Raw genomic sequence first — 22,076 nt, forward strand, 5'->3', positions numbered from 1 at the left:
CAAAAAAAAAAAAAGAAAAGAAAAGTTACAACTCCTATTCACAGGGCTGCAGAGCGATGTCTCTGAAATGCAATTCTGCTACTCTCGCTGGCTCAGTGACTTTCATTATCTCCCTGTTGCTCCACCACCACCCCTCCTCAAGCAGTTTCCAAGGTTTTTCTTTCTTTCCTTCTGTCTTTCTTTTTTTTTTTTTGAGACAGAGTCTCACTCTGTTTTGCCCAGGCTGGGGTGCAGTGGCATAGTCTTGGCTTACTACAGCCTTCCAGGTTCCAGTGATTCTCTTGCCTCAGTCTCTCAAGTAGCTGGGATTACAGGCGCCCGCCACTATGCCTGGCTAATTTTTTGTACTTTTAGTAGAGATGGGGTGTCACACATCTTGGTCAGGCTGGTCTAGAAATCCTGACCTCAGGTGATCCCCCTGCCTCAGCCTCTCAGAGTGCTGGGATTACAGGCGTGAGCCACCATGGCTGGCCTGTTTCCAGGGTTTTCAAAGCCTGGGAACCCCCTCGGCAAAATACAGTGTTGCTCAGAAGTACAATACCTGAAAGAAAGAACGCCTCTGGCTGCATCAGGGTGGACACCCAGAAGTGATCGGCCCACCGCCATTTCACTATCTAAAGGTGGGGGCAGCACCTGGAGGCACCCCTATAAGTCCCCTGGAAGCTTACTTTGAAGACCACTGAACTATAAGTTCTGGGCCAAGCCCCACAGCCTGCCCTCTCAGGTTCTCTGTGGAAGGACCCCTGCAGCCCTCAGCCTCAGCTTTTCAACAAGTCCTACAGGCGGCAGTCACACTGAAATGCAGCTCCTCAAAGGTGTTAACTTTCCTGACTCCAGGCCTTTGCTCAAACCATACCCTTCACCCCTGCTCAGTGGTGAAAGCCATGGCTGCGAGATCAAGGGTTGATTAGTAGGGGTTTGTCGAGGTTGGGCACTCCACTGCAGTCAAAAGAAAGGGAAGCCCCGAGGGCCAGCACTCCTCACCATTGTACGTAAGTGTCCAGGGATCCTGCCCGCAGCGGCAAGAGGTCCCGAGCCTCCTTCACCCAGAAGTGCAGCTCCCCGCTCGGGGGCAGTCCAGCGCCTGCGGAGAGGCTCGGCTCAGGCCCGCACACGGATGGAGTCCACCGCCCCCAAACCCAGGGACAGGAGTCTTCTGCTTTTCAGGGCGTGTCCAGCTTAGCCTCTCCGGCTGTCACTCACCCTCGGAGCCGGCTGGGACGTACTTGAGGGACAGGGCGAGTAGCCCGCGGCTCAGAAGGTCGTCGGGAGAGAGTGGGACCTGCGAGAGGCGGGCTTGTCGTGGAGCAGGGGCTAATGGAAAGGGGTCTCAGGGGGTGGGGTCTGCAGACCCGGATGGGGCGCGGTTAGCAGAAACGGTGGGGCCTGCAGGGCGGAACCTAGGGGTCCCAGCGCCCTCAGGGAAGGGGCCGTGGCAGGCCGACTTCGCCTGGGGCCGTGAGGTTAAGTGGTTGAGGGGAGGCTCTGTCGAAGGAGGGGTCTGAGGGGGCTGTGGGAGAGCCTGGTGGGGTGAATGCAGGAGACCCGGGCCGCAGGTCTCCCCACACGGCCTGGCTGCCTCACCCGGGGCTGCAGGGGGAGCCAGGTGGGCTCAGAGCCCCAGTCCCACGTGTCCAAGGGCACTTCAACTTCACCCAGAAAGATGTTGCGACCCAGGCTTTCGCGGTGCCATACGGACAGGCTCAGCACGCGGCCCTGGAGCTCGGCCTGCGGGACGGAGTACTGGGGACAGGAGGTGCACTTCAGCGGAGCACTGCTGGTGGCCCGCGTAGATGCTGCACGAGTTGGCTGGGGCGGGTCCTACCGCGTTTCTACCGTGAAGGAATTCTGGGGAGCCCCGAAGGGCATTAATGAGGGCCTGGGCTATCACCACGCCCACCAGAAGGCTGACACACTGGAGAACGAGTTAATAGCCCCCCCCCCCCCGCCGATCCTCTGGGCTGCCCTTGCCACCTCGCCCTGCAGGAAGGGGCGTCCTGTTCATTAACGGGGAACCGCACCGTGGTCACAGCCTCACCCGGAGAGTCTCGTTGAAAACTGGATTCAGATTCCGTTTCTTCACTGCCGTCTTGCGCTTGCTCTGCTTATCCGGGAGGAGGTAGCTTTTGACGTAGCTGGGAAGGTGAGAACCCGAAGTGAGGAGGGGCCCTCCCAGAGTCTTCTCCCCTGCCTGTGGGCTCCCCCAGCCACCACCCCGAACACATGCCAGGCCTCGTGCTAAGCGCTTTACAGGGATTGTCTCAATCCCACGCCTCCCAATAACGCTGTTGTTCCCATTTTGAAGATGAGGACGAGGAGGCCGGCCGAGACCCTGTGAATGGTGGGCTGGGCTGTGACAGCCGCGCCCCGCTTGGCCGACCGGGCACTCACGGGTCCGAGCGGCGGCGTCGGGCGGCGGCCAGGCCCTGGCACTGGATCACGTGCACGCGCAGCTCGGAGGCACCCAGCTCGTAGTGCAGCGCGAAGTGCACGGAGCCGCGGACCTGCACCGCCTCCGCCTCGCCGGACAGGCTCATCTGGCTGCCGCTCAGCTGCGGACGGGATTGGGTGGGAGTCAGGGCCGCTCGCAGGGCTCACGTCGGGCCCGGGGGCAGCGCGGAGGCTTCAGACCGGAGTTATGAGTGGTAGGCCAGGGGGCTGCAGCGTTGGGTCCCGCGGCGAGGGAGGGGCAGGCAGGGGCTACGCGTTGGAACGTGTCCACCTCCCCGGCCGCCCGGGTCCCCTCCCTCCCGCCTCACCGTGGAGGAGTTAAGGCTGGACACGGAGGAGCTGCTACTGAGCATGCGGTCGAGTGAGGGGTCCGGCCCCGGGGCCTCCTCCCCGTTCTCCAGGATCTGGCACGCGGCCTTGGTCTGCAGAGGGGGCAAGTGACGGGGCGCCCCTTCTTTCCCCGCCCCTGCCCCGAGCGCCCTGGGTCGCGGGCGGCTCGCAGCCCTGGGCAGGAGCGCTCCCCGCCCGGAATCCGCTCCGGATCTTGAGAGCAGCCGCGGGCCACTCCCGCCTACCTGGGCTTGCGGGGGCCGCGGCTCCTGCCCTCCCCTCGACGCGGGCTCCAGCTCCGGGTCCGCCTTCTCGGCACAGACCAGCAGGTCTCCTTGGCCAGGGTCTGGGGTGGGGCATGAGACGCTAAGCGAGCCCTCTCCTGCCCGCCCCTGAACGAATTTGGAGGAACTGGTTTACAACCCCAGCGAGCTGCAGATTCAGGCCCCGGTGCTGCCCTGGGATCGTCCCCACCTCCGAGGCAGGGTGGGAGTCTGGGTGAGGAGGGTGAACACAGGTGGTTGGGGCCCTTTAGAGCTGCCTCTGACCCCTGAAACCTCTCCGCGCTCCCTAACAGGCGCTCCCACTCACCTTCCTGGGCCTGGGACGCCTCCTCAGGATCTGAACCCTTTAGCGGGACAGAAGGCGATGGGTAATCAGGTCCCTGAAGGAAGGAAGGGATAGAGGTCACAGTGCGGGGACAGGTGAAGAAGGGGTCAAAGGTCATATTGGGGTCAGAGGTCACAGACTCCAGCCAGCTACCCCAGTTTCAGGTGTAGAGCAGCCCACGGGGCAGGGCTGGCAGCAAGCTGCAGGAGCGGTGGGACCGGGGCTTCACAGCCCACCCCGCAGGGCTTGTGCCGCCTGACTCCCTGCTTCCATTGGTGAGAGCATTCGTACCTGAGTACGAATTCGTGCCTGAGCAACTCTGCCAAGCCAGGCCAGTCCCAGTCCCTCCACACTGTTTTTTTTTTTTTTTTTTTTTTTTTTTTTTTTTTTTTTTTTTGAGAGGGAGTTTCGCTCTTGTTGCTCAGCCTGAAGTGCAATGGCACGATCTTGGCTCACCGCAACCTCCACCTCCCAGGTTCAAGCGATTCTCCTGCCTCAGCCTCCTGAGTAGCTGGGATTGCAGGTTATGCACCACCATGCACAGCTAATTTTGTATTTTTACTAGAGACGGGGTTTCTCCATGTTGGTCAGGCTGGTCTCGAGCTCCCGACCTCAGGTGATCCACCCATCTCAGCCTCCCATACAGGCATGAGCAACCGTGCCCAGCCTTTTTTTGTTTGTTTGTTTTTTTAAGACGGAGTCTTGCTCTGTCGCCCAGGCTGGAGTGCAGTGGCCAGATCTCAGCTCACTGCAAGCTCCGCCTCCCTGGTTTACGCCATTCTCCTGCCTCAGCCTCCCGAGTAGCTGGGTCTACAGGCGCCCGCCACCACGCCCGGCTAGTTTTTTGTATTTTTTAGGAGAGACGGGGTTTCACCGTGTTAGCCGGGATGGTCTCGATCTCCTGACCTCGTGATCCGCCCGTCTCGGCCTCCCAAAGTGCTGGGATTACAGGCTTGAGCCACTGCGCCCGGCCCTTTTTATTTTTTAATTTTATTTTTTATAGAGATGGGGGGCATTTTGCTATGTTGCCCAGGCTGGCCTTGAACTCCTGAGCTCAAGTGATCCTCCTGCATCAGCCTCCCAAAATGCTGGGATTACAGGCATGAGCCACTGCGCCTGGCCCCACTTCACCCCTTAATAGCCAGATTCAGAAGTTCCCTTAGAGGCTGGATCCATACCACTGTTCACCACTGTTCCACCCAGGAGATGATGAGGTGCAGACACGGGAAGGGACATGTCCAGGGTCTCCCCATTCCCAGGCTGGGGCTCTTTTCCCCCCTGCCCCCCGCACATTCCACCTCCCCTCCAGGGACACTGTACTCACTTGCTGGTTCATTCACTCTTACCTCAGTCTCCCTGAGCCTCTCCTGAGGGGCTTCATCAATGGTGAGCCTAGGAGTAGGGAGAGGACGCTCTCAGAGGGAGGGACCCTGGTCACTGGTGGGCACCATCTCCCTCTTCCCGAGACCCCTCCTCACCTGGGCTCTGGCCCCTCTTCCTTCTCTTTCACAGCAGCCTCAGCCTCCCCATCGCTGCCTGGAGCCTGGTCTCCTGGGCACAGGTGAGAAGTTCTGTGAGCCCCCATGCTCAGGAAGCCTGGCTGTAACTCGAGAGAGGCCCCGGGAGATGCCCACCCACCCCACGCCCACAGAGGGGCATTGCCCACTCAAAGACACACAGTACCAAGGGCAGCCAGGACTGGAGCCTGGGTGGTCCTCTCTCCCTGTCCACATACAGACAGCGCCCTGGATGGCACATGGCTTGCCCTGCCCCGAAGATCTCTCACCCCTGGCGCTCTTCTTCCTGCGCATAGAGGCTCGGACAAGGTCAGAGCCGAAGTGGGCATTGTGGTGCCGCTGGGAGCGTGCTTCCTGAAACCAGTCCCCTGTCAGGATCTTCAGCTGCCCAGGGTCTGCCAGTGAGGCCCGGAGCTTGCTGGAGGAGGGGGGAGGGTGTGGCTGTCATGACTCCCTCAAGCAACATTCCCACAACCCACATGGTACCAGGCTTGGGACCAGGGGCCAGGGACCCAACAGCAAATCAGATGTGATCTGTGCTGTGGAGGAGCTCGGGCTGCTGGGGAGACCGAGTCCAGAAGAGACAAGTACATTATAGTGAACTGAATGATGTGATAGAAATAAGAAGACCCAGCTCTGCCTGGGAGAATCCAGGAGGGTTTCCCAGAGGAGGTGACATTTGAATTGCCTTTATTTATTTATTTACTTATTTTGAGATGGGGTCTCCCTCTATGCCCAGGCTGGAGTGCTGTGGCGCAATCTTGGCTCACTGCAACCTTCACCTCCCAGGCTCAAGTGATCCTCCCACTTCAGCCTCCTGAGTAGCTGGGACTACAGGCGCGTACCGCCTTGCTCAGCTAATTTTTTGTATTTTGTTTTGTAGAGACGGGGCTTTTCAGTGTTGCCCAGGCTAGTCTCTAACTCCTGGACTCAAGCGATCCACCTGCCTCAGCCTCCCAAAATGTTGTAAACCACCGTGCCCAGTCTTGAATTTCTTCTTAAAAGACAAATTGGAATTCTCCAGGTAGAGAAGGCTAATAGTTATTACACTTTTTATTTTATTATTATTTTTTTGAGACAGGGTCTTGCTCTGTTGCCTGGGCTGGAGTGCAGTGGCATGATCATGGCTCATTGTAGCCTAACCTCCTGGGTTCAAGCAATCCTCTCACCTCAGCTGCCTAAATAGCTGGGACTACAGGCACATACCACCACGCCAGGCTAATTTTTTTATATTTTGTAGAAAGAGGGCCTCACTGTGTTGTCCAGGCTGGTCTTGAATTCCTGGGCTCAAGCAATCCTCCCGTCTCAGCCTCTCAAAGTGCTGGGATTACAGGAGTCGCCACTATCCCTGGCCAATTCCTCTTAAATCAGTGAAGTAGGACTCCTTAGCCCCATTTTATAGACAAGGAGCGTGGTGCTCAAGGAGGTCAGGTGAGTTGCCAAGGCTACAAAGCTGGGAAGTATCTGTCCCCAAACATTGCTTGTAACACCCATGCTCTCCTACCACCGTGCTCTTCCAGTACCAGCATAGGCATAGAAGTGAAGTGTGGGTTCAGGGACTGGGGAGCATCTGAGTGGCTGGAGGGGTCACTTTGTGTCTGTGTGCTGGGTGGGGGTTATGGTGGAAGAGGAGATGGTGGGGGCTGGCAAGGACCGACCAGGGAGGCCCAGTGGACCATGCCTAGGAGCTTGCCCTTGACACTGGGGAGCCACGAGAAGTTTCAGTGGGGACATTAAGGACAGATCTGGCCAGGCATGGTGGCTCGCATCTGTAATCCCAGCACTTTGGGAGGCTGAGGCGGGTGGATCATCTGAGGTCAGGGGTTTGAGACCAGCCTGGCCAACATGATGAAACCCCATCTCTACTAAAAATACAAAAATTAGCTGGGCGTGGTGGCAGGTGCCTGTAATCCCAGCTACTTGGGAGACTGTGGCAGGAGAACTGCTTGAACCCGGAGGGGCGGAGGTTGCAGTGAGCCAAGATTGTGCCACTTCACTCCAGCCTGGGCGAAAAAATGAAACTCTGTCTCAAAAAAAATAAAAATAAAAAAAGGACAGATCTGGGGAGCACCAGCTGCAGGAGGTGGGCCCAAGAGGCAAGCCTGGAGGCAGAGAGGCTGGTGAGAAAGCTGGTGCAGTCACCCCTGGAGAAGTGATGAGCTGTGAGCTGGCCAAGGCCAGAGGAGACTAAAGGCTAAAACCAAGAACCATGCAAACATCTGACGGCGGTGGTGTCAGTAGGGAGCAGGGTGGGGGCCACTCAAGCCTCTCAATGCTCCCTGGCCAGGGTCTGCCCTGCCTTGCCTTACCTGACCCGCCCCTCCTCCAGCTGGCGCAGGCGGGCATCTCGTTGGAGGACGCCAGCAATGGCTTCCTGCTCCTCCTCTGTCAGGAAGCTGAGGTCCAATAGTCCTTCAGTCTCAGGCTTTGGCCCATGCGCCATGGGGAGGGAGGGCAGAGCCCAAAGCCCCTCTTGGGATGGGTGGCCCTTCTGGGGCATCAGCTGGGGCTGTGCCCCAGCTGGGCACACGTAGCTTCCTGGGGGCAGACCAAGGGTCAGGTCAAGCCCTGCACAAATGCTTGGCACATCCTGGAACCAACAGCCCTTTTCTCCCCAAACACTTGGCCAGGTATGGGTAGGGTGCCACCCCAGGACGGCTGAGCTCAAGGTGGGGTGACAGGCACTCATGCACACATGCATACACTAGCCCTTGAATGCACTCAGGGACACAGTGGAAGAAGCAAGAGACACACATGCACACACCCTGAGGTAGGGCCACACAGATAGAACACACAGACACACGTGCCCACGTGGATCCACGTAGGCATAGATATGGCTGCACATGCACATGGACACCTGCATAAAGACAGGCGCATGTACAGCTGTTCCCCGAGAAAGGGCCCTCTGCAGACACAGACCCGGACCCGTGCCCACAAGAGACATGCACATACATTTTTTTTTTTTTTTTTTTTTTGAGAAGGAACTTTGCTCTTTTGCCCAGGCTGGAGTACAGTGGCGCAATCTCATCTCACTGCAACCTCCGCCCGACGGGTTCCAACAATTCTGCCTCAGCCTCCTGAGTAGCTGGGATTATAGGCACACACCATCACGCCCAGCTAATTTTTGTATTTTTAGTAGAGATGGGGTTTGACCATGTTGACCAGGCTGGCCTAGAACTCCTGACCTTGTGATCCACCTGCCTTGGCCTCCCAAGGTGCTGGGATTACAGGTGTGAGCCACCACGCCCAGCCCTACACATGTTCTTAAATTTGCACACAGTGGCCAGGCGTGGTAGCTCACACCTGTAATCCCAACACTTTGGGAGGCCAAGGTGGGCCGATCACCTGAGGTCAGGAGTTTGAGACCAGCCTGGCCAACATGGTGAAACCCCTGTCTCTACTAAAAATACAAAAATTATGGCCGGGTACAGTGGTTTACCCCTGTAATCCCAGCACTTTGGAGGGCCGAGGTGGGCGGATCACCTGAGGTCAGGAGTTTGAGACCAGCCTGACCAACATGGAGAAACCCCATCTCTACTAAAAATACAAAATTAACTGGGCATGGTGGTGCATGCCTGTAATCCCAGCTACTCGGGAAGCTGAGGTGGGAGAATTGCTTGAACCTGGGAGGCAGAGGTTATGGTGAGCCAAGATCACACCATTGCACTCCAGCCTAGGCAAAAACAGCGAAACTCCGTCTCCAAAAAAAAGAAAAAAGAAAAGAAAAGAAAAGAAAAATTAGCTGGGCTTGGTGGCACATGCCTGTAATTCTAGCTACTTGGGAAGCTGAGGCAGGAGAATCTCTTGAACCTGAGAGGTGGAGGTTGCAGTGAGCTGCGATAGTGCCACTGCACTCCAGCCTGGGCAACAGAGTGAGACTCTGTCTCAAAACAGACAAAAAAAACCTGCGCACAGCATATGCACACCAACAGGGATGGGCCCACCCGGATGGGTTCACCTAGACAAGAACAAGTCTGGGGACAAATGTGTCCCTCAATAAAGATGTACATAAAAATCACACAGACTCTGGCACAGACACATGGTCTGAGTTGTGAGCTCCTTGGAGGCAGGGAGAGGGAGTGATCCTCAAAGCCAGTACTTTGCACACAACAGATGGTTGGTAAAAGTTTGATTAATTAAATGCAGAAATATACCTGCACATACATGGGAATGCACGCATACAACCACCCACCTAGACAGACACACACACGCATACATACACACACACACGCGTGCGCACACACACACATGCACACACACACATATAGATCTGCTCACTCCCCTGGGCCAGGAACCTCACAGCCTGGGTCCCCTCCCGCCACCCTTCACCTCCACCCTGCCCTGGCCCACTTGGCCTTCCTGTCTGAGGCAACCTCCTCCTCAGCCCACACCCCCAACTTCCTCCCCTGAGGTAACTGCCGCACCCACTCCCACGGAGGCCTCCAACCCAGGGATGCCCCCCGCCGCCAGCCCTGCCCTCTTGCCTGGAGCCACTGGGCCCCTCTGCTCTAGCCACACGGTTCTCCCAAGACCAGGCTGGGGTCCCGGCAGTGGAGGCCTAAGCTGGCACAGCAGCCCATGCTCAGGTACCACAGTGACTCCGGAAAGAAAACATTTGCCCAGCACTGAGGGGCATGTAGACGTGGCAAGGGGTCCATGACTTGGTCAGGGCTGTGTCCTGAGCCCACTGGGCGGCCTCTCCTCTCTTCCCCGCCCCTTCCATGCCAGGGCTCCAGGTGGGGCCGGGACCGGTGGAGGCAGCTTGGCAGGCAGGTCCTGGCTTGTGTCCACCGCCTGCTATATTCTGTCCCCTCCCAGCTGAGTCAGTGGCCGAGTCCCAGCGATCCCTCCTGACACCCTCAGGAGCTAAAGGGCTCGGCATGGCTGCACGGTGTGCATTCGCTCTGTGGATACCTGTGTGCTCCACAACAGCAGTTTCCCTGAACTTCTATGGCCAAGGTGTGGGTCTTGCAAACACACAGTTTGGGCTCCCCTGTGGATTGGGGTGTGAACCCACGTCCCTCTCTGTGCCCTGGTCCGAGATCTGGTGCGGCATGCTCTGACGTAGCAGTGGTCTGAGCTGTGTAGTTGCTGTGTGAGAGTGTCTGGTGTCCTGCTGCAGTTGGATGCTAGCGTGATGACAATATTATTTGATCGATGTGGTGTGTTCAGTGACTTTCTAGGTGGCAGCACCATGTGGGGTGTGTGCAGTATGCATTGTGCATTTCCTCCTGTGCCGTACGAGTGACTGGGCTGTGTGCTGTGGGGTGTCCCCTGGTGCCTTGGGGGCCACCAGGTATGTGTGTCTGAGTGTGGATGGAGGTGGGAGAGGACATTTGGCAGAACTGAGCCTATTTCTGTCCTGCAGGCCTGCCTGAGCTGGGCCATGAGCATCAGCCCAGCCTCCTCAGCAGTTCCCCTCCCTGAAGTCCCCTCTCCTACCAGAGGCAGAATCAAGTATTTGGTCTTCCCTGCTCTTTTGACACTGTGGGACAGACCCATTGGTCAAGAGGAGGGTCTGTCCATCTGTCCGGCTGTTCCAGTTTCAGACATGCTCCCACCTCCCCCAACCGCAAGGTGCTGGAGGGTGCTCAGGATACCAGGTGGCAGTGCCTGCGTCTCTGGACCCTGGCACCGACATGTGTTACCTGTAGGGGTCCAGTATGGGAGGACACCTTCGCAGGTGACTCCAGCTCCCCTGGCAGCCGAGTTTCAGGGACTGGGAGAAGAGCCGTGAGGGAAGAAGGCTGACTCAACAGGCAGCCCAGCCAGCAGCTGCCCCACACTGAGGAGGAGGAAACACCTCGGCAGGGCCTGATGCAAAACCGGGCCTGGACTCCCAGCGCCCCGGGGTGCACCCCCGCAGCTGACTGGAGAGGCCGGGCTTGGCCCCAGCTCCACTGAGCAGGCCCCAGCCACTCTGTCCAATGGGTAGCAGCCCCACCTTGCCCACAGCGGAGCTGGTAGGAACTCGCTCTGAAAGCAAGTTAGAAACCTTTCTTTTCCAGCACCAAGGGGAATGGAAGGATGGCAGAATTTGCAGTTAGACCACCCTGCGCAGAGTCCCTGCTCTGCCACTGGGTGTGCGACCTTAAGCAGGTCTCTTCCATTTCTTCTGATGCAAACTGTGGGTAGCAGTGTGCAAGGAGCCTATTCTAAGGGAAATGAAAGTGCCCGGTGCGAGCTGGCAGAGTCGGGGTGAGGTGTCCCCACTCCAGCATAGTCCAATGCCCATGGCCATTTCAGCAGCTGCTGCCCTCTGTATCCACATGCACCTCTGGGACATGCTGGCCACAGCAGAGCACCCCTCTCTGTCCCCTCTGCTGTCCTGGGCCCCATCTGTTTGAGGAGGCCTGAAATATTCCAGTGCTAAGGTGAGGGTCCCACACTGTCTGTCTATGGGGAGCCCCCCTGAACACCCCATTCTATACCCAGCTTCTGCCCACCCTGAGATTAGAAGGTTTGGGCCCTAGATTACATTGGCTTCAGGACCATGAACCTCCTGGGTTGTCTTGGGCACAAGAGGCCACACCAAAGCTTTCTGACTCCCCTCAAGTCCACTTCACTTTCCAGGGCCTGCCCTGGCCTGACCCCCTCCCCTGAACCTAGGGCCATGGATTAAAGATTAGAGGGCTCCGGCCGGGCGCGGTAGCTCAAGCCTGTAATCCCAGCACTTTGGGAGGCCGAGACGGGTGGATCACAAGGTCAGGAGATCGAGACCATCCTGGCGAACACAGTGAAACCCCGTCTCTACTAAAAAATACAAAAAAAAACTAGCCGGGCGAGGTGGCGGGCGCTTGTAGTCCCAGCTACTTGGGAGGCTGAGGCAGGAGAATGGCGGGAACCCGGGAGGGGAAGCTTGCAGTGAGCTGAGATCCGGCCACTGCACTCCAGCCTGGGTGACAGAGCAAGACTCCGCCTCAAAAAAAAAAAAAAAAAAAAAAAGATTAGAGGGCTCCTCATAGACCCCTAGGAGAGGTAGGGCAAGGGGTGGTTTATTTTTATTTATTTATTTTTTTGAGACGGAGTCTCCCTCTGTCGCTCAGGCTGGAGTGCGGTGGCCAGATCTCAGCTCACTGCAAGCTCCGCCTCCCGGGTTTACACCATTCTCCTGCCTCAGCCTCCCGAGTAGCTGGGACTACAGGCGCCCGCCACCACGCCCAGCTAGTTTTTTTTTTTTTGTATTTTTTTTAGTAGAGATGGGGTTTCACCATGTTAGCCAGGATGGTCTCGATCTCCTGACCTCGTGATCCGCCCGTCTCAGCCTCCCAAAGTGCTGGGATTACAGGCTTGAGCCACCGCGCCCAGCCAAGGGGTGGTTTATAAACAAAACCAGTCTGGGCATGGTTACTCATGCTTGTAATCCCAGTACTTTGGGAAGTCGAGGTGGGCGGATCACTCTAGGACAGGAGTTTGAGACCAGTCTGGCCAACATGGTGAAACCTCATCTCTACTCAAAATACAAAAATTAACTGGGCATGGTGGCGAGTGCTTGCAGTCCCAGCTACTCAGGAGGCTGAGGCAGGAGAATCACTCGAACCCAGGAGGCGGAGGTTGTAGTGAGCTGAGATCTTGCCATTGCCCTCCAGCCTGGGCAACACAGCGAGACTCCGTCTCACAAAAGCAAACAAAAAACCCACTCTTCCTCCCTGTCATCAGAACTGGCTCCCACCACCACTGAGAGACAGAGGGCCCCTCCTCCATCTCAGCCCACAGTTGAGGCTTCTCTACTTATTTTTTGCAAGTTAATCTTATTTTCCTCATCTGTTAAATGGGGGTAATAATCCCTCCTCAGAGGATTTTCATTAAAATTCAGTGAGATCCTTGAAGACCTTATTTATTTGTTTGTTTGTTTTGAGATGGAGTCTCGCTCTGTTGCCCAGGCTGGAGTGCAGTGGCACGTTCTTGGTTCATTGCAGCCTCCACCTCCTGGGTTCAAGTGATTCTCATGTCTCAGCCTCCTGAGTAGCTGGAACTACAGGTGCCCGCCACCATGCCTGGCTAATTTTTGTATTTTGAGTAGAGATGGGGTTTTACCATGTTGCCAGGCTGGTCTTGAACTCCTGGCCTCAGGTGATCCACCTGCCTCAGCCTCCCAAAGTGCTAGGATTACAGGCGTGAGCCACCTTGCCCAGTCCTCAGTAGACTCTTGATTAATGCATTTATGCACCCACACATGCAATACCCATTGAGCAGCTGCTGTGGGACCGTTACTGTGATGCTGCCTCCTCCATTAAGGCCCTCAAAACGGAAGGAGAGTGGCCAACAGCATCCTCACCCCTTCCTGCCATCCTGGTCCTGGCACCTGCAGTGATGTTTCTCTGCCCCCTTCTCACCTCTCAGCAGCCCTCCCTCCTGGAAGGCATGAAACTTCATTATCTGGTTTTCGGGTTTCTAAATTTCCCTTCCTTTCTCTGTTCTCCTGTCCTTCCTACAGCTGTGACTCCCTGACGCTGATACTTCCAGCCATCTCTCCTGCTGTGTTTCAACCTGCATTCATCTGGCCTCTTCCCCACTTGAAACCTATTTCCAAGTTTCCACCTCTGTAACCGGCCCCCATCATCCTGGCCCCTGGCCTCCTGCTGCTTCCTGCCACCTCTGGGTGCTGTCCACACTTCACTCCAGGTGCCCTCCCATCTGTCTCCGCTGTCCTCCCCCTGCCCAGGTCTTAGTCCCCGCTCAGCCTCTTCTGGAAGCCTCCTCTTCTCCTGCCTCCTTGTGGCCACATGAGGCCTCTCTGGCCCTTTGTTGCACAGCTTTTGAACATACTTTTCTTTGTCATCCTCTGGTTTGGAAGGTGCCAGCAGAGAGCCAGGCCATCCCTCGGGCCCATTCACACATTTCCAAACCAGTCCAGTCTCATTTAGACACGTCCTGAGATGGAAGCCTCACCACTTCCCAGGACAGCCTGGCCCTCAGGATTGCTGCCCTTACTCTGGCTTTCTCCCCTTCATCACCTATACCCGTAAAGCCTTAGTTATGGACTATTTCCTGTCCTTCAACACCCCTGGGCCTTCTGTGCTCCCTGTGGGAATACTGTTCCCCAGCTCTAGGACTCGCTCAGCCTCCTCCAGAGTTCAGTGCCCCTGCACTGCAGCCAGTCTCTAGGCAACGTCCCTCTGTTAAGAGGGACGTTAAGAGGCAGGGTCCTAGAGGCCAGCAGATATGGGTTAAAATCTGGCTCTGCCGCATGGTTCCCTTGTGGCCTGGGATCAATGACAATCCCTGTAAGCCTCACTCTCTTCCTTTATGAAGCGGGGACAATAGCCATCTCACAGGCCTGCTGCTGTCAGGAGAGCTTTTCACCTCCGCGGCCATTCTCCTTTCGCATCACAGCACCTCTCATTTCCACTCCTGTGCTCCAGTGAGGCCATCGCACAGGGTGGCTCTGAGTGGGGGCTCTGGAGCCCAGCTGCTGGGTTTGAACCATAGTTCCACTTTTCCTACCTCTGTGACCTGGAGCAAATCAATTCTCTGCTTACTTCTTCATCTGTAAAATGGGATGGTGGCATCTACCTTGTTGTAGGGCTGTTGTGAGGCTAAGACGATATTTTATCACAAGACCTAACACAGAGTAAGCACTCCCTGTTGGTGACTTTTTTTTTTTTTTTTTTTTGAGAGACAGGGACTTAGGCCGGGCACGGTGACTCACACCTGTAATCCCAGCACTTTGGGAGGCCGAAGCAGGCGGATCACAAGGTTAGGAGTTTGAGACCAGCCTGGCCAACATGGTGAAACCCCGTCTCTACTGAAAATAATGGCTTATGCCTGTAATCTCAGCACTTTGGGAGGCTGAGGCAGGCGGGTCACCTGAGGAGTTTGAGATCAGCCTGGCCAACATGGTAAAACCCTGCCTCTCCTAAAAATACAAATTAATATTTACATGGCAGGCCTCTGTAATCCCAGCTATTTGGGAAGCTGAGGCATGAGAATTACTTGAACTCAGGAGGCAGGCGTTGCAGTGAGCTGACAACGCACCATTGCACTCTAGCTTGGGCAACCGAGTGAGATTCTGTCTCCCAAAAACTAAAGAAAGAAAGAAAAAGGAGAAAAAAGAAAAGTAAACGGAATTGCTCTGAAGTGGGGAGAGGGCACCTCTGCCTTGCCCTGAAGTCTCAGGCTTGGAGATCACAGCACTGCAGGGTCTGGGGTGAGCTGGCAGATGCCTGACCACGGACTCCATGGTTACCTTCTAGACCAAATCCTTGGCTAGTTCAACTTAAGTGATGCATGGATAGGGTTGGGAAAGGCTTCAGGGAGGAAGCAGCTTTTAAGCTGGGCCTTGGTTAGGCAGGACCGCCATGAGAGAGATGGTGGAGAGCAAAGGATCAGAGTTAGGCGAGGGCTGGATGGATACAGGGGCCAGAGGCTGGCAGTGCTCTTGGCTCATCCCCAACTCAGCACCCCTGGGGGCGGTGGGGACAGCAGTGGAGGCCCTACTCAGCCCTAACCCCAATCCTACAAGTCCTTCCCAACAGGGACAATGGAAGGGGTTTCAATGCTCACCTGCCTCAAGAGGAAAGCTTTGGAATGGGGAATGTAGAATGGCAGGGAATTCCCAAACTGCAGGGGTGGGATATACCTGAGGGATGCTGATGGCTCCAGGCATTGGACACAGACTCAACCATGGTGCTGGCAACCAGACCCTCATCAAGGGTAAGAGGGTCCCAAGAATACCAAGACGCTATGAGCTGAGGGGCAAGGGGGCCCCAGAGAGGGAGAAAACAATGACAGGCACCAACTGGAGTCAAAAGTCTTTATTGTCCTGCCTCGGGAACCCTTCCCAAAGGAATCCACAGAGCAGAGGGGCGAGGTGGGCGGCACAGGGCCTTGGTGACGTGAAGAAAGGGGGAGCTGGAGTTAGGCGGTGGACAGCCCCTTCAGTTCCCTAATGGCACTGGCTGTGCTGCCGGGCCACCCAGGGGAGCCATCACCAGTGTGACGTCCACACCTGGGGCTGGGGCTGAGTGCTGTCTACACTGCTCTGTCTACACAGTCACTCTGGCACGTGTCAGGTCCACTCACCTCTCTGGCCCCAAACTGCAGGGGTAGATGGGTCCAATGCTGGGAGGCACTGGGAGGCTGTGGGACAGTGAAGAGAGGACTGCATGGGCTGGAGGATGCCAGATGGGCACACACGTCCCCCAGGGCAGTTGCTGGCAGAAGTCTGACAAAGGGACCAGCCAGCCCCTCTGGACCATTCTAGAGGCCACTGGTGAAGGTCCTAGGGCAGCTTGGCTTATAGAGTCTACTAAGTATACCTCACCCCATGCTGGGACCAGAGCTAATGCAGGACAGGCTCCCAATCCAGCTCTGGTCCCAGGGCCACCTTGACAGGTGAGCCCAAATGTCCTCCTCTCCCCGTTCTGGGCTGGGCTGAGGCAGGACCCCAGCAGGCAGTGACGGGAGCAGCTTTACAGAGGGAAGACAAGGCCTTTCAACAGAAGAACAAAGGGGCTTCCAGGGCCAGAGTCACAGGCCTGGGGAGGAGGGGACAGGGTGCTTCTGAGAGGCAGGGAGACAACAAACCCCCGCCTCATGCTGGTCCTCAGCCCTTCCATCCTGCCAGCCCTGATCCCCAGTCCACAACAGCAGGCCCAACCGTGCCTTTTGGGGTGAGGAGAAAAAAATCTGGAACCAAAAGGGATGGCGGCTGTTTCCTCGGGACCCTGGTGGGTGCGGGGCCACAGAGCAGCCATCACCGGAGGTTAAAGACCAAGCTGACAGTGAGGATGATGCCCAGGAGAAGGATGAATGGCAGCCAGGTCTTCACGAAGGCCCCAACACTGACAGAGAAAGGAGAGAGCATAGGTGGGCAGGGCCTGGTGAGCAAGTGTGCGGCCCACAGCCCTGTGCACCCACAGACCCCGATGGTGCTGCCATCCCTAAGGAAAACCCTACAACCATCCCCTCACCCCAAACTTGGTCAATCAAGGAAGCAGGGTGGGCCTGGTTGCTCACTATGGGGGATCACCAGCTATGGTCCTGGTCAGGGGCTGCTCCACGCTCCTGGTGGAGATTTACTGACACCTCGATGGTTGGGAACAGGAGACGTGCTCCCCCTTTCTAGGCTTCACTGGCTCCATCTATAGCCACCCACCTCTGGGGTGAGGTCTCCAGCAAGAGGACCAGGAATTGCAGTTTCAGTATGGAAGCCACATGTGCCCTCTGCCCACGGACTTCATAATGGGGACTGCTGAAAGGTCTGGGGCTGGCAGGGGTCAGCAGTGCTGTGGCTGCAGCAAAGCAGCTGGGAGCCGGCGGCCTGGGTTCAACCTCTGTGTGACCACAGTTATTCTCACGGGACTTCTAAAAGCCATGCAGTACTTAAAAATATCCCTAAAAGTCTTCTTTTCAGAAGCTCTTAATGATGAACATGGCTAAGAGGAAAGCTTGGAGAGGCGGCCAGATCAGCACTAGCCTATGCTGGCTCACGAGTCTGGGCTCTGCTGTGGCCATGCTGTGGGGACCATGGGCGACTCACTCAACCTCTCTGCCTGGGAAGGGACCTATGGGGGCGGTCATTCTGAGAGGATCTATCTGCTCACTTTACCAGAGCACAGGTATCTGTAGAAGCCTCCCTGAGGAGCCGGAATCATTGTCTGCATTTCACCAAGGACAGCTGTGCCTCAGAAAGACCAAGGCAGTTGCCCATGGTCTCACAGCGGGTAAGTGCCAGAGCTGCATTTGGGGCCCAGGTGGAGCTGGACTCCAGTACAGCCACCTCCCTCTCCACCAGGCCCTCAGCTCGTCACTCTAGAACCACCACGGCTCCAACTGGCATCTGTTCCAACTGTCCCGGCTGACTGAAGGACGCCAGGAATGGTCTTTCTAGGATCCTTGGGAGAGCAGCCTCTGCGCAGCATGTGGGTGGGCGGGCAGGAGGGCAGCTCACCTGACGTACTTCCCATAGAGCAGGCAGAAGAAGCAGAGCGTCACCATATTCCAGTTGGTGCTGTTGTTGTAGCGCATCAGATTCAGGGCCAGTGCCACATGCGAGTGGCAGTTGTCACAGCAGAGATTGTGCTGGAGGCACCGGAAGGGCTGGTCAGGACGGGCTGCAAGGGAGTTTCCCCCCTGGTCCCAGCCTGGGGAGTGCTGGTGCCGCCCTGGCCCACCTACCATGCGGTGCTTGTACTCCTCAGAGGCATCATGCACAGCCGTGTCCCACGCGTTGGGCCCGCTAGCATAGACCTGAGCAGGGTCCAACTTCCAGTACCTGGTGGGAGAGAAGGGCTCTGGAAACTGACTTGGCTCCTTTGTGCCTTCAGCTCTACGCATGTCCTCTGAGGCCTGCCCTGTGCCCGGGCCTGAGCTGGGTGCTGAGGTGTGCAGTGAACCAGATCTGGGGTACGTGTCACATGGCAGTCAACTGTGACATAGGGTGAGGCTGCTGCCATGGGGGATCCTGGGGGGATATGGAATGAAGTTAGGGGTGCTATGCTGAGAGTCTGTGTCCCCGCCAAATTCATATGTTGAAATCTTAACCCCCAAGGTGATGGTATGAGGAGGTGGGGCCTTTGGGAGGTGATGAGCTCTCATGAATGGGATCCATGTCCTTATAACAGAGCCCTGAGGGATACCCCTCACCCCTCCACCACGTGGGGACACAGTGGGAAGGCACCTCAGGTCCTCACCAGACACTGACTCTACCAGCACCTGCACCCAGGACTGTCCAGTCTTCAGAATTGTGGGAAATATATTTCTGTTGTTTCTAAGATACCCAATCGATGAGATTTTGTTATGGCAGCCAGAAGGACTAAGATGGGGTGTGAGAAGGCTTCCTGGAGGTGACACCTGGGTCCAGTCTGAAGGAAGAGGGTTAGCCAGGCAAAGAAAGAAGAGGTGGGCATTCCAGGCCGAGGGAACAGCTTAAGCTAAATGAGAGGCATAAAACTGTGCAGCCTGTCCCACATCTGAAGTGACTGAGCCCTCCTGGAGGATGCGGAAGGAGGAACACGGTGATGGAATGCTGGCAGCTAAGGCTGGAGATGCAGGTGAGGCCACATCATGTGGGGAGTTTACCCAGCAGCAAGCACTCTCCCATCTCCCATGCAGCTTGCCAGGGTGAGTGGGAGGGAAGCTGATGGTGCTAAAGCCCATAAACCTCAAAGTGGGTGAGGTTCCAAGCACCAGAGTGCCCGGTGGGTCTCAGGCCAAGGAGAGCTGGGAGGTCAGGGTGCCCCCTGGCTGTTGTGTAGGGGAATGGCTTGGTGGAGGAGTCTAGAGACCACGGCCTAGACTGGGGCCGCTTAGGGGCTGCTGCTTGGAAAATGATGCCCTTAAAGCTGTCCTTGAAGAGCAGCTGGCAGCGAATACCTGGCGGCCCAGAGGCTCCTGGACTACACTGCCGCCTGCCGGAGGAAGCCAGAGCAGGCAGCAGGAAGCCCTGCTCCAGGCCATCTCGGCTGGGTGGGACACCAACTCCTCCTTGGCCCAGTCCCTCCGCGCAGTGCAGCCTTGGGCAACAGATCACCTGAGGACACTGATGACTGAGGCACTGTCATCAGGCCCGCAGCTGAGGTGGGGACCCAAGACCGCAAAGATGAAGACAAAATGTCCCAAAACCAAACCAGCAATAGCTCCCAAAAGGCTGAACAGTTTTTATCCTCTCCAACCAGAACTTTCCAGCAGAGCTCCAAACAATGCCTCTCTTCTACCTTCCATAGCTCATTTGTTCCCAAAGGGCAGGACAGTGAGTCTCGAGGGAGACAGATCTGGGTGTGGGTCCCAGCTCTGCCATTTCTGTGCGACCTTGACCAAGTCCCTTCCCTTTCCTCACCCTTGCCATGGAGTTGAATATACAAACCTGAAGAGCTGTGGCAAGGCCCAGATGGTCTACAGGTAAAGGCCCTAGCCAGGGGCTGGTGCAGTAGGCACTCCGTATGGGGCTGCCATGCTCTGGTGGACCCTGGCTGACTCCCTCTCCACCCCAAATACTCTATCCTCAGGGTGCTGTCCCCTGCTGTGCCCCAGAAGGCCTGGCCCGCCTGGGCAGGAGCAACCTGCCTCTAGAGCCAGTCACATGGGTGTTCATCACTTACTTGGCAGGCTTTCCAAAGGCCATATTGTCCTCCTGTTGAGGGACAAAAGCAGAAGTCAGCAAGGAACTTACACTGGGGCCAGACGACAAACCTGGGTAGGTGGTGGAAGTGCAGTGACTTAGAAGGGGGTATGTCAGGGGTGGGGGGGCCAGAAGTGGTGCCTGGGTCCTGCCCGGGGGCTGGCATGGCATCTAAAGAGCTAGTGGCTGTTCTGCAGGAAGAAGGCAGTGTGGCACAAGTGCATAGAGCACTGCATCAGAGATCAAAGACCTAGGGCTCCAACTGCCACTGCCCCTTCGTGTGGCACCCACGAATTCTCTTGCCCTCTCTGGGCCTCATTTTCTCCAAGTTCTCTGGTCAGTCTTCTCTGATCTTTGAGGACCAGCAGGAGGTTTCCATCATGGTCTGGCCTCCAGACTCAACAGTGGTGGCCCACATGGAGCCCATTTCTGCGCCCAGCAGTCTGACTGCATTCATAGCAGGGCAGAGACCCTGGCCCAGAGGGACTTCCTGTGAGGGAGACACTGCAGTGAAGTCCTAGACTTATCACATTAGACCTGGGGTACAGGAGTTACACAGAGACAGACTCTGGGTTCAGATCAGGGAGACTCTGCTGACAGACCTGGCCAATGATTAATCACCATAAAAATATATGACAAAGTAATGGATGTATTTTTAAGTACAAAGTGACAGACCTTTGTCGTGTTAAGATGATCATGACAACTATTAATATAAATAGGTTGGTGCCACCACACCCCTTCGGTCCAGTCTCTGACACCTGGAGACAGGATGATGCATGCTTCTCTGCTGCTAGCCCACTGGACCAGTCTTGGTCACATCCCCAGGGAACAGACCTGAGAACACAGCTGGTTCATTCTAAAGCCCCACCCCCTCTTCTCCATGACCACACCCAGGGAACCGTATCAGCCTCCCCTGTCCCCCCACCTTGACTCCCACCTTCTGAAGGTCCAGAGATGTGGTTCCTGGATGGTCTGACTCTCCACTCTTGCATCTAATCCCTACCCATGTCTCGGTACCCCAGGGGTGGGGGCAAAGGGCTGGGTCAGTTACTTAAGAATCCATCTGGCCACACTGCCCTCCCGGCCTGTCCTGGAGGCAAGAGAAGGGGGAAAGGGGTCAAACACTGGTAAGGGGTACAGGGCCAGGGCCAGGACTGCGGGTTATCTGTGTTCTCCTGGGTCTGGGGAGACAGGAAGCCTGCAGGCAAGACAGGACAGCCTTCCACTTAAACCTTGGACCCCCCAGGGTGGGCAGAATGGGGACTCACCGAGACAAAGTAGGGGCCTGCAAAGTCCCGAATGACTCCTGTGGATGTGCAGATGCCCATGTGGCCGATGATGGGGAAAAACCACCTGTGAGGAAAAGGACAGGGAAGGGACAGAGCTTAGGGGATCTTTCAGCCAGTTAAGACAGATGCTGGGGACACTTCATACTGCACAGAAGCATGTGAATATTACGTTTTGCTGATGAATGGCCATTCGGGTGATTCAGAGGGCTGGGGAAGCACAGACAAGGGCAACTGCAAACTGGCAGCACAATGGGATACCTCAGCATCCCACCAGGACGGCTGTCACTCAAACAACAGCAACACCGATGCAGGTGAGGGCAAGGGACAACCAGAGCTCTCATTCACTGCTGGTGGGAGGGATGAACTGTTTCTTTTTTTTTTTTTTTTTTCTTTTGAGACGGAGTCTCGCTCTGTCGCCCAGGCTGCAGTGCAGTGGCCGGATCTTAGCTCACTGCAAGCTCCGCCTCCCGGGTTTACGCCATTCTCTCGCCTCAGCCTCCCGAGTAGCTGGGACTACAGGTGCCCGCCATCTCGCCCGGCTAATTTTTTGTATTTTTTTAGTAGAGACGGGGTTTCACCATGTTAGCCAGGATGGTCTCGATCTCCTGACCTCGTGATCCGCCCGTCTCGGCCTCCCAAAGTGCTGGGATTACAGGCTTGAGCCACCGCGCCTGGCCGGGATGAACTGTTTCTACCATTTATTTATTTTTTTTAAACAGAGTCGGCCGGGCGTGGTGACTCAAGCCTGTAATCCCAGCACTTTGGGAGGCCGAGACGGGTGGATCACGAGGTCAGGAGATCGAGACCATCCTGGCT

At 56.4% G+C, this 22,076-nt stretch overlaps 2 protein-coding genes across 6 annotated transcripts in view; both read right to left on the minus strand.

The window, feature by feature from the left end:
• Positions 1–429: 429 nt before the first annotated feature.
• On the minus strand, positions 430–10,761 carry SYTL1 (synaptotagmin like 1). 4 transcript variants are annotated; one of them, XM_017856430.1, is made up of 13 exons: positions 10,556–10,753; positions 7,217–7,445; positions 5,177–5,325; positions 4,869–4,941; positions 4,737–4,782; positions 3,373–3,445; positions 3,027–3,127; positions 2,760–2,873; positions 2,392–2,552; positions 2,039–2,135; positions 1,585–1,743; positions 1,204–1,282; positions 436–1,084 (listed from the first exon to the last, which is right to left on the minus strand). In XM_017856430.1, the coding sequence occupies exons 2-13, from the start codon at positions 7,405–7,407 to the stop codon at positions 981–983; spliced, it is 1,347 nt and encodes a 448-aa protein (XP_017711919.1). In that variant the 5' UTR covers positions 7,408–7,445; positions 10,556–10,753; the 3' UTR covers positions 436–980. The 4 variants fall into 4 exon arrangements, with proteins under 4 accessions (XP_017711920.1, XP_017711918.1, XP_017711919.1 ...); XM_017856429.1 differs by having other exon boundaries at positions 433–1,084; positions 2,760–3,127; positions 10,556–10,756; XM_017856431.1 differs by lacking the exon at positions 5,177–5,325 and having other exon boundaries at positions 430–1,084; positions 2,760–3,127; positions 10,556–10,758.
• Positions 10,762–15,649: 4,888 nt separating this feature from the next.
• TMEM222 (transmembrane protein 222) overlaps positions 15,650–22,076 on the minus strand; it is a 14,749-nt gene continuing 8,322 nt past the window's right edge. The window contains exons 2-6 of one of the 2 annotated variants that reach the window (XM_017856448.1): positions 21,240–21,324; positions 19,952–19,983; positions 18,030–18,126; positions 17,803–17,933; positions 15,650–16,693 (exon numbers count right to left, since the gene is read on the minus strand). In XM_017856448.1, the coding sequence (XP_017711937.1) occupies positions 16,606–16,693; positions 17,803–17,933; positions 18,030–18,126; positions 19,952–19,983; positions 21,240–21,324 (433 nt within the window). In that variant the 3' untranslated portion in view covers positions 15,650–16,605. Of the gene's footprint in view, positions 16,694–17,802; positions 18,127–19,951; positions 19,984–21,239; positions 21,325–22,076 lie in introns of both variants that reach the window. The other variant, XM_017856447.1, reaches the window with a different exon arrangement.

This window comes from Rhinopithecus bieti, unplaced genomic scaffold (assembly GCF_001698545.2).
Source record: "Rhinopithecus bieti isolate Rb0 unplaced genomic scaffold, ASM169854v2 scaffold_41082, whole genome shotgun sequence".
In the NCBI taxonomy this organism is placed as follows: domain Eukaryota; kingdom Metazoa; phylum Chordata; class Mammalia; order Primates; family Cercopithecidae; genus Rhinopithecus; species Rhinopithecus bieti.

Coding starts and splice junctions, on each gene's coding strand:
- SYTL1 (XM_017856429.1), bottom strand. CDS start 7,407: ATGCCCCAGAAGGGCCACCCATCCCAAGAGGGGCTTTGGGCTCTGCCC. Junction 3,128..3,372: donor GGCGTCCCAGGCCCAGGAAG/GTGAGTGGGAGC, acceptor GCCCCACCCCAG/ACCCTGGCCAAGGAGACCTG. Junction 2,553..2,759: donor CCAGCCTTAACTCCTCCACG/GTGAGGCGGGAG, acceptor TCCCGTCCGCAG/CTGAGCGGCAGCCAGATGAG.